Consider the following 11,197-nt stretch of genomic DNA (forward strand, 5'->3'; position numbering starts at 1 on the left):
ACGGATCTGCAGTGAGAAACGGTGTTCGCAGGGGGCAGCATGCTCGCGGGAGTTTGCTGGCGAGCAGGGGATTCGAAACGGTCAGGTGAGCAGCTGGGTGCTCATGGGCCGAGGCCGGGGGAGGGATGGGCTGGCGATGGGGGGCCGCCTCCCCTCTTCCCGCTGTCCTGTCAGTCCACCGCCTGTGACGCCCCCTCTCCGGCCTCTGTCCAAGGCTGAAGCCCCCCACTCCTGACCTGGACACTCGGAGCTGTTTGCAAGCAGATATAATGAGCCTGGTAGGCCGGGGGACCCCCCTGTCCCCTCAGGGTGATTCTGTGCTTCTCAGCTCTGACAATACGACACGCGTGGGGTTTCAGTGTGAACTCTCCGAGGGGGGGCAGTTCAACGTGACTTACTGCTAAATTCTCAGGAGGAGCTTCAGGGCACCCCCCACCCCCATACGCTGCCTCTCATGGGCTGTTCCTTAGATATTCTCAGTGAAGACCCGAAAGTGAACGTGACCTTCCACGGGGAGGAGAAAAGGGGTTTGTTGCTCGACACCCGACTGCTATGACTCAGCAAACCGCCGGCAGGAGGGAACATCTGTAAACAGGAAGTCGACGGGTGCCCACTGCAAAGGGGGGGCTGAGTCATTGGAGCTCACGGGACCCAGGGTCAGCGGCCACGCGGGCTCCTAACTCAGGGCACGGCCTCCGAGCAGCGTTCCGGCCGTGTCTCAGTGGCCTGGTGCGGCTGGAGGCTGTTGGAGGGCACTCAGTCCACTGAGCTACACCAGCCAGGGCGATGATCAGTATATTTTTAATGAGTCAAAATGACACAAAATGGAATCTTTAAAGGACTTTTTTACTACTTTATTCTCAAAGCTGTTGGACAGTTTAACCAGATCACTCTCCGGTCCAGTGCGTGGGGTGTTCGCAGGTCAGTGGTGCTGAATGCGTAAGGGTCTCCACCAGCCACGGGAAGAGGCGAACCAACACACACACGTGAAGGCACCCATCCTGTGCGGACGCAGGAAACCCCGGTGGTGCCGCCTGGGAGCGAGCACTGTTTGTCCCCTGGAGCCCGACTGGGCACCAAGGCGGAGATTGGCCCTGAGGCCGCGGCCCGCTGAAGGAGAAGCCCCCCACCCCCATCCGATCACGGGACCGCCCCCCACAGACAGCTCACGGCCCTCCCCGCCCCCCTCTCCACACACTTCCTGAACCACCTGGTCCCCTGTCGGCAGCCTGCACAGAAGGTTTACAAAACCGGCCCCACCACACTGATTGCTATTTTTTTTTTTTTTTGTAAGATAGCATTAAGAGCCCTGGCTGGCGTAGCTCAGTGGATTGAGCGTGGGCTGCGAACCAAAGCGTCGCAGGTTCGATTCCCAGCCAGGGCACATGCCTGGGTTGCAGGCCATGACCCCCAGCAACCGCACATTGATGTTTCTCTCTCTCTCTCTTTCTCCCTCCCTTCCCTCTCTAAAAATAAATAAGTAAAATCTTTAAAAAAAAAGATGAACATCTTAAGAACGTTCCTTCTCAGTGGATTTCAGATTTGCCCCCTTTTCAGAACCAACTGACTTGCGTCTCAGCAACTCGGAGGCCAGGCTCAGCTCTGGCCTGTTCCTCGGGATTTCTGGGCGGAGTCGGGGCAACCTGCCGTGCAGACGGTCCTGACGCGGTCCTCGGGGAGGACTCCCGGTTTCTCCACCGACTTCTGGTTTCAGGATGTCACGAATCAATTAAAAATTTTAACCTATTGATGCCTTCACCTATTTTCCCATCCCTCCGCCACCCACCCATCTGTTCTCTGTGTCTGTGGGCTCACTGTTTTTTGTCTGTTTCCACATGTGACACAAACGGGTGGCATTTGCCTTTCTCTGTCTGACTTGTGTCCCTTGGCGCGATGCCCGCAAGGCCCATGCGTGTGGTCGCCGACCACAAACCTGCGTTCTTCTTAATGGCCGAGCCGTGCCCCACGGTGTGTGTGCGCCCCTCCCAGTGTCTCCCTCCGCTGACCCGCCGGGGGACGTGCACCCTGTTCCCGAGCCCCAGGTGTTGTGAGCGATGCTGCGCCGGATCCGGGGGCGCAGGTGTCTTTCTGGGCAGGCGTCTTTGTCGTCTTCAGACGGACACCAGCGTCGGGGGTGCTGCTGGGTCACATGGTGTTTCTGCTCCTAATGTTTGGGGGAAACACTATTTTTAATTTCGAACTCTGTTTTGTTGCAGGTGCTCTTGCAGGTTGTTTTCAGGCCTGTCTGGAGGAAGGCGTGGATGAGTAAGTGATAAGGATGCTTGTGAATATTTGTAGGAGCTCCGGTCATTCTTTATTAACCTGCCCGGGGGTAGCCGCGCTTGCTGTTTCTCATTCGGGAACACGGCTGAGGATGATCCCCCCGGAAACCGCGACCCAAAGCTGGTGGGGGCGGCGCTGGGACCCTCTGGTGTAATCACTGTCCGCCCTTCCGGGGAGCGTGGGGGAAGTGGGGGGATGTATCATTTGTGATAGTTACCCCCATAAAAGACAAACAGACACTCTTGCACATTTTATTCCGAATGAAGTAAGCATGGCAGGGGTACATCCGTGAGGCCTGCGAAAAAGAGCTTGATCCCGTAACAAAATCAGTCCTCAGGGGGCCGGAGGGGACCCCAGCTGTCCCCAGCCGCACCTGAGGGTACACGGGTGGCCCGTGGAACGTGTCACGGGGAGAACAAACAACCCCCACCACCGAGCAACGGGCAGACCCCGGAAAACCGCCGGCCGCCTCAGGGTGCAGGAGGCGGGGGCAGCTGGCGTTTGATCCAGGCCTGGAACTTCGTCATGAAGAGGATGTAGATTCCAGGTTTCTTGGCCTGGCCGCATTTGTGACCCGACGACACCAGGCCGTAGAAGGCGCCGCCGCAGACCAAGGGGCCGCCGGAGTCACCCTGGAGACAGGAAAAGGGACAGGGGCTGGGTCAGACGCTCTTGCACTTTTCCTGCCACCCGCAGCCGGTGACACAGAAGTTTCTGGTCTGGTCCTCAGTTCCCTTGTGTCTGGAAGAGGGGCAGCACGGCCCCTTGCTGAGGGCCGGGTGTCTGTGTGTCTGTGTCCACGCCCTTGTCTTTGGGACTACCCACACACACATCCTTTGCTCACCGGCAGCCACTGAACGTGGTTCCTCAGGGGATGGGGCAGACAGGAAGTTTGAAATGACTCACTGAAGTGAGAGAATCGTGTCACCTGCGAGTGTCGTGCTGGTGAGCACGGGTCTGAGACCAAGCTGCAGGGGCGGTGCCTCGGGGACCCTCCTGGTGGCAGGAACTCAGTCTCCTGAGCTACTCTCCCCGCGTCGGTGCCCTCAGAGGGTGGGACAGGGTGCTCTGCACACAGACACACCCTGCAAATCCTTGCTGGGTGCGCTGATTCCCGAGGATTCCCTCTGACAACAAAACGTGTGCCTCCAATCTGTCCAGGACGGTGACGGGGTGGCAGCCTGGCCTTGGTCACTGCTGCCCCGCCCCGCCAGCTGCAGTACCCGGTGCCCTGGTGGGTAATGGTGGGGTGAGGGCAGGGTGGGGGCGCTGCACACACACACAGGGTCTTGGAGATCACCCCACCCTCCCCTCCTTAATCACACGTGCAGTGTGATGTGAGTATTGTGTTCTAATTTTCAAAAAGATTTATTTATAAGCCCTGGCTGGCATAGCTCAGTGGATTGAGCGTGGGCTGCGAACCAAAGTGTCGCAGGTTTGATTCCCAGCCAGGGCACATGCCTGGGTTGCAGGCCAGAACCCCCAGCAACCACACATTGATCTCTCTCTCTCTCTCTATCTCCCTCCCTTTCCTCTCTAAAAATAAATAAATAAAATCTTAAAAAAAAGAGTTCTCAACTTAAAAAAAAGATTTATTTATTTACTTTTAGAGGGGTTAAGGGAAGATGGAAGAGAGGGAGAGAAACATCGATGTGAGGAACACCCATCAGTCGCCTCTCGCACACCCACAGCTGGGACCTGGCCCACAACCCAGGCATGTGCCCTGACTGGGCATCGAACCGATGACCTTTCGCTGTGCGAGACGACACCCAACCCACTGAGCCACACAGTCAGGGCTGTGCTCGAATTTTTTAAAAAATTGGTAGCCTGCCCTGGCTGCTGTGACTCGGTGGGCGAAGCGTCGCCCCATACACCAAAGGGTTGCGGGTTCGATTTGCAGTCGGGGCACTTGCCTGGGTTGCAGGTTCGATCCCTGCGTAGACAATAGACAGCCGATCGCTGGTTCTCATGTGGAAGTCTCCCTGTCTCTCTCTCCCTGAAGCAGTGACCAGGGTTCTCGGGCGAGGAGGAACAAACAACGGCAGCCCCTCCGTGCTCCCGTTTGTCACCCACGCCCACGGACCCCTGGGCGTTTTCTGCCTCAGGAAGCAAGAGTGTGAGAGGCGGGGCTGTGGCTCCTCCCGGCCCCCAGTCAGCGGGATTTTAGAAGCACATACTCTCCACCTGAGCTTTCTGCGTTTGAGTCTTGCAAGACCTCTTTACCAGTCCATTGAAACGGTGGCTCTTTTTTGGGGGGGAAGTTACCTTCGAGTCACCACCAGTGAGTGGGAGTGGGCGGGTACAGGAGACCGTTCTGTGTGGCGTGGGCCCAGACAGGTCCCACGCCCACGGATAGGTTCTCCTGTGGGGAGTCAGGTCTGCATTGTACCTGGGCCACGTTGAGACCTGCTTTTGCTAAAACTGCCTCACCCCGAACGCAGGCAGCAAGTGCTTACTGTCACTTCCTGGAGTCTGTGCTGAACGTCCCCAGCGTGGTGTGCAAGTCCCCAGTGTGGTGTGCAACCCGTGCAACCTCTTTCCCCTTTGCATTTGCAAACCTCCCTCTCCTGTGATGTGATTGGCAGCATCTCGCCTTTGTTTTCTGTGAAAGGTGACCGCCTACAGGGAGCCCATGCCTAGTAAATGAGGACCATCGTGTCATGTGCCCAGAAAAGCAACAAGGGCAGGTCACAGCGAGGGCCGAGGCTTTTCCCTCCCCTTGAGAGGGAAGCCGCGCCGTCCCTTTTCCTCCACGGGACTCGGTGGTCCGTGTGAACGTCTCGTGTCTCATCCACAACGTGGCAGACCCCACGGGCCGGGGTCCGCATCAGGCAGGCTGTCCTAGGGCACTACCACCCCTGGCAGGACGCCTGGAGAGGTCACCAGACGTGGTCACTGTGCTGATGCACGAGCGTGCACTGACCACGTGCTGTGGGCAGTGGCGGGGGGGATGCCCTAAGGTTCGTTCGCGCTGGGAGAGGGGAGACAGGAGGATGCTGCGTGGGAGCGAGAGGAGCTCCGGCGACCGGGGCCCTGGGCTCCCCGCCCCTCCCGTCCCCCGTGCCCCTGAGCGAACGGAGCCTCGCCCCCGACCCGACCGGCGCGCCGAGCCCCGCACGTACCTGGCAGGAGTCCTTGCGGCCTCTGGTGTCCCCCGCGCACACCATGCCTTTGAGGATGACGGGGTTGTGGTTGTAATAGTCAGGGCTGTTGCACAGCTTGTGACTGATGACCGTGACAGTGACTTCTCGCAGGGTGTCCGAGGGTTTCAAGGTGTCCCGGTCGGTGGCGCCCCAGCCAGTGACCTGGCATTTGGTTCCGGCTGTAATATCGTTCTTGGTGCTTGGTTGGAGCAGCTGGACATTCTTGTTGAGCTTTGCAGCCGTGTGAAGCTGGCAGGTTGAAAAGGAATACATGATAGTTTGTCCGCAGCCGTGTTCTGCTATCAGCCTGAGCGAGGTCTATGTGTGGTCCCCGATCTCGGGGGTGCACCCCTCTTCTAGCGCCTGCTCTGCTGGCGGCCCGCAGCTGCCTCTGCGGTCGCTGCCCCCGGCGCCTGCCCCTGCACCGCCCCCCGCCCTCATGCCCCGCAGAGCTCAGCAAAGATGCTCAGGGAGGAGCTGGCCCAGAGCAGGGATGCTGCCCGGGCTCAAGTGAGCCGGCCTCCGCCCTCTGCCCTCCACCCTGAGCTGGGCCGTGTTCTGTGGAATGACCTCGCTGGGTCGTGCCTGCGAGGGCGGGGCCGTTCCTGCTGGAGGGGACCCTCCAGGACGGTGCAGACTGCGTTTGGACGAGGCTACGCGTGGTCTAGACGGGCTTGTGACTCACTCCCGCCTGCCTGCCTGAGGTCACTCGCCGGGCTCCGGCGGACAGCGGCCTCGGATTTCTCATCGGCTGGTGCTGAAAGCGTTCGGGGAGAAAGCTTTCCCCGGGGGCCCCCGGGCCTGCCGGGCCGTCCCCTCCCACGGGTGTGGAGCCAGCCCCGAGGGGTGTGTGGTGAGCTCCCGTTTCCTTCGAGGCGGCGTGTGGGGTGCAGGGGGCTTTCCAGGGCGTGTCCCGGGGACCTTGGGCGCGGCGGGAGTGCCAGCGCCGTGCCTCCGTGCAGGTGGCGAGCGACCGAGCTGCGTGACGCAGCAGGTTGCAGAGCCTGAGGGGGGGCGGGGCCGCCTACCTGCACCAGCATGATGTCGTTCGAGATGGGGTCTGAGGAGTATCCCGGGAACGCAACGAACTTCAGAACGTCGAACTTCTGCTTGGAGTCCTCGCTCTGAGAGAGAGAGTGGGCCCCTAACACCACTGTGAAGGACTGGTGTTTGGTGTACCTGGACAGAAGCCAAGTGTGGAGGGTCAGCGACCTCACTCCCAGGGCCCCCTCCCCCCCCATGGAGGGGAGAAATGGAGGAGCGGGTCGGGGACACACAGGGACAAGGGCTGCCCCCCAGGTTCCCCGTCTCGGGTGTGACGGGGGTCTCAGTGGACGCAAGCACGGTGGGCGCCGTCAGGAGCCCACTGACCCGCCGCCAGCCCGCCCCCTGCCCCCAGTGCTGCCCTCCAGCGCCCGCACTGTGCCCCCCCGCGGGAAGAGGAGCGCACGCAACCCTAATCGACGGACGCCAGTTGACAACGATGCACTGTTAGTGTAGGTAGAAATAAAAGATGTTACGTTTGTTGAGGTTGTGGGTTGAAGTTGGCATCTGCCACTGTTAAGAGCTTTTATTCATTGAGGTAACATTTGCGTGACGTGAACTTCACAGTTTTAACCGTTTTATGGTGCTCCGTGGCGAGCAGTCCACTTACGCCCCCCATTACTGTCCCTCGTCCCTCTCCGGGCCGTGCCGTCTTCCCAGCGCCCGGTGCGTCGTCACTGACCCCTGCGCGTTGGCGCGTCTAGACGCCATCTCAGACCTCGGGGGGGGTGGGTGAGGGGGGCGTGTGGTTCCTCACGGGGCCGCGAGGCAGGCTCCCGCGCCCTGTGCCCTCCGTGGAGAGAAGACGTGGGTGAGGAAGGCGAGCCGTCCTCCAGCCAGAAAGGCGCTGCCGACTCGGAGTGAGGACCCCCCGGGGTGGTGGCGCTGCCGGCCCCGCCGGAGGTCCGGGCGCACCCGCTGGCGAGCCCGCGCAAGAGACAGCAGGTGGGTTTTCCCGTTTGTGTCCCTTGCCGCGGAGAGCGCCGGCAGCAGTGTCTCAGCGGCACCACGCTGCGCGGTTTGCTGTGCTGGACAAACCTCCCTTCGCAGCTCCTCGTGCACAGAGCAGCGACTCTCTGCCAGGCCTGCCGGCGCTGGAGCCCGGCGCACGCACACACAATTCCCGTCCCGGCGTGCGCCCCGGGAGCCTCTTCCAACGCTCATTTGGAGTAAGGAGGTTTATACGAAGCGTTGCATTTGTCTGGTTACGTATACACACGTCACCGTCACCGGGAAAGGGGTCAAGGCAGGCCACAAACAACCCCACAGCCACACACACACACAGATCCCTGATAAAGGTTCGTACCAGTCACAAAGAGCGCGGAGACACAGAAAAGGGGAGCGGACACGGCCTCAGGTTTGGGGACCCAGGGCCCAATGGCAGGCTGTGACTGCCGGGAGTCCCCACCTTTTGAATTCTCCCAGAAGAGTCTGTTTTTGGAATTCCAGCTCTGCTTGTTGAAAAGTCGGCCTATTGCAAAATCAGGATGGGATGAAATCTCTCAAAGGATGCGGGTCGGATTTCCTAGGACTGACTCAAGCTCAAGTTCAGGACAGTCCCCGCACCCAAAGCTCTGGACGGGAAGGGGGACTGGGCCCCCTCCCTCAGCCCACCCCCCGGGGCCGCGTTCTGACGGACGGCACGGGCACCTGCCCGAGTGACCGGCACTTGGAAGGCCGCGAGGCTGCTGTGGACGACGGATTCTAACCAGGGAAGGGCGCTGCGGGAATGTCTGGTCCACCTTCTTGTTTTACCAGTTTCCTTGGTTGGTTAATGCCTTTGAAATGTTTGGTTATTTTCATCTCCACTGGGACACGTGAATACTAAACACAACACAGACAGCCCCGGCTGTTATGGCTCAGTGGGTTGGGCGTCACCCCGAAAAGCCAAAGGTCTCGGGTTCGATTCCCAGTCAGGACACACGCCTGGGTTGTGGGACTGGTCCCCCCAGGTAGGGGAACGCACAGGAGGCAACTGATCGATGTTTCTTTCCCTTTCTCCCTCCTTTCCCTCTCTCTTAAATAAGTAAAATCTTTTTTTTTTTAATGTTTAGGAAAGCTTCTTTCTTTTTTTTAAGATTTTATTTATTTATTTTTAGAGAGCGGGGAAGGGAAGGAGAAAGAGAGAGAGACATCAATGTGTGGTTGCCTCTCACGTGGCCCCCATTGGGGACATGGCCTACAACCCCGGCATGTGCCCTGACTGGGAATCGAACCTGCGATGCTTTGGTTCGCAGCCCGCGCTCAATCCACTGAGCTACGCCAGCCAGGGCTATAAGTAAAATCTTTTAAAAAATTAATAACAAGGCAAGCAGCCTACGAGTGCTCTCCGGACTTCCCAGAGGGACTTTCCGTCTCGGGGTGCACTGCAGCTGTGAAGGGTGCACAGAGGTCCGTTTCTCCGCTCCTGGGACACCGCGGGCACCTGAGCTCTAGCACCCATGGCCTCAGCTGAACCCGGGCCCGAACTCACTCACACGGTGGAGGAGGAAGAGCACCCGTGTCATTCATTCCTACGGTTGTACGGCGCCGTGTCTCTCCAGGGTGGGCCTTGGACCACCTGCTTCGGAACCACCCGGAGGTGTTTGTCTAAAGGGCGGCTTCCCACGTCCCTGGTCTCGCCCGGAACAGAACCCCGTGCACAGCGGAGCCGAGGGGTCGCCTCCCGCCCACCTCCCGTCTGCTGAAGACGCGCACGAACCAACCGAAGAACAAGCACCCCGCGCCCCCACAAACACGCTGAACGGCACCAGAGCTGCTTCCTGTTGCTTTTCTGTTGGCGGCGCTTGCAGACTCCCAGGCAGGGTTTGGGGCTGTTGTAGCAAGAGGGTCTCAGGCTGGAACGGACTTGGAGAGTTACAGCCTGTGTTTAGAAAAGCTTTCCTTCTGAGCGTCCCAGAGAAAGAAATCTCTCTCTCCTTCTCTCTCTCTCTCTCTCTCTCTCTCGATAAACCCTCTACGACTTTCTTTTCCTACCTGGGACGGCGGTCGCCCTTACAGCTGTGATTCCCAAGCTGCGGGCCTCGCCTCTGGGGGGGCGGGACACTGGGGCGTTGTTGCAAGGGGCCCAGAGTCCCCGCGTACGGCGGGTCCTCTTCCTTCTGCAGCTGTCACTACCACTGCTGGCTGCCCCTTCCTTGCACTCATGCCGTGCCCAGAGTACTCAGATGTTGACACACATATTATTTAGCCTCAGAATCCCACAGAGCAGGTCCTTTGGTCGGGGGGCTGGGAGGTGCATGCTGGGGCTGCCTGGTCCCCTCGGGGGGTGGGAGGGGCTGCCTTCCCTGGCGGTGCATGCCGGCCTTGAGCTTGTCTGAGGCCTTGGTGGGAAAGGCAGGCCAGCCCGGGTGAAGGGAAACGCAGGGTGGACAGTGTGGGTGCGCACGAGGGTACGTCACCCCACCAGGTGGTCTGTGCCCACGGACACGAAGGGCAGGGCAGAGGCCCTCCTGGGGGGTGGGGGGTGGGGCGCGCGGGTGGCAGCGTGCGGACTCACCGGGGGCGGCAGTGGGCCGCCGTCAGCACCCACCGCGGGTGGATGAGGACGCCTCCACAGAGGTGGACACCGTGGCGCTGGAGGGAGGCCATGAAGGGCCTGGAGTGTGGGGTCACCTCCTTCCCCCCGATGATCTCCTCGCTGGAGCCTGCACAAGAGGAGTGGCTGTTGGACACACCGGGCCCGCGTGGGCGATTTTGTGGGCCCCTTCCTTGGGCGGGTGGGTGTTCTGTCCTTTTCAAAGGTTACAGCCCCCCTGCCCCGCCACCCCGCAGTCACCTGGACACATAACTGCACTCGCAAACCCCAGCGTGCAACTGTATACAAGCCATCGTTTGCCGCATCACAGTTTGGAGGCACGGACGTGGCTGTGAAACGTTGTTGCAGTTTATCCTGTGACAGCTCAGCCCCTAGACATCCACTCAGTGCCCGCGGGTGGGAGGTGCAGGAGCTACTTACCCCGTGGAGTCACGCAAGCCCCAGCCACCAGGAGAAGCAGGGAAAAGGACGGGAACGCAGCCATTTCGGTGGCTCTGATTTGAGAAGCCCGGACGACACGCGCTGGCCAAGCCGGGGAGGAAAGACGACTTTGCAGCTGAGGGTGGGTCTTGCAGCTTTGATGCACTCGCCCAAGGGTGCTGGAGTCACGGGTTTTCACGCCTCCGTCGTGAAAAGGGGGGTTTGTCAGCTCGGGGCGTCCCGGGCCTGTGCGTTTAGCACTTCTGGGAGGAGTTGCAGTTGCAGGGGAGAATCTGTTTCTGGGCCCTGCCCGCCCGCGGCGCCTGTGTGGGGACTCGGGTTGTAACTAGCGCAAGGGTGAAACACAGCCCAGCCGTGAGGCCCCAGTGGAGCTGCAGACAGAGCTCAGAGCTGCTCGTGGCTCTGGGGCGACCCTCGCCACGTCCCTGCAGAGAAGGGCGCCTGCAGCGTGGAGGTTCCCTCCGTGTCTCTCTGGACACAGACTTGTGATGTGGGGGCGCCCGGGACCGGGGACAGAGCGTGGCTGTGCCCCACAGAGGCCTCCCTAAGGCCCGGACCCCTTCCCGTGAGACACACGCGCTTCGTGGCAGACTCGTCCCTGGTCCTCATCCCATTTTCTGTCGATGTGGCCGAATGGGGTTCAATTCCAGTTGCATTTTTGGAAGATTTCATAATGTTATTAAAGAGGATCATGGGCAACATATTTCTAATCCCGAGTCTCCCTTTTACTCAGTTTTAATCGAAAAGG

General features: G+C 60.0%; 1 protein-coding gene across 1 annotated transcript; it reads right to left on the reverse strand.

The window, feature by feature from the left end:
* Positions 1 to 2,696: 2,696 nt before the first annotated feature.
* Positions 2,697 to 10,544, reverse strand: GZMK (granzyme K). The gene is made up of 5 exons (XM_036020155.1): positions 10,429 to 10,544; positions 9,970 to 10,117; positions 6,455 to 6,605; positions 5,406 to 5,675; positions 2,697 to 2,915 (listed from the first exon to the last, which is right to left on the reverse strand). Exons 1-5 carry the CDS (start codon positions 10,490 to 10,492, stop codon positions 2,754 to 2,756), a joined length of 795 nt encoding a protein of 264 aa, XP_035876048.1. The 5' UTR covers positions 10,493 to 10,544; the 3' UTR covers positions 2,697 to 2,753.
* Between the last annotated feature and the right edge of the window lie 653 nt (positions 10,545 to 11,197).

The sequence above is a fragment of the Phyllostomus discolor genome, chromosome 3 (assembly GCF_004126475.2).
Source record: "Phyllostomus discolor isolate MPI-MPIP mPhyDis1 chromosome 3, mPhyDis1.pri.v3, whole genome shotgun sequence".
NCBI lineage: Eukaryota > Metazoa > Chordata > Mammalia > Chiroptera > Phyllostomidae > Phyllostomus > Phyllostomus discolor.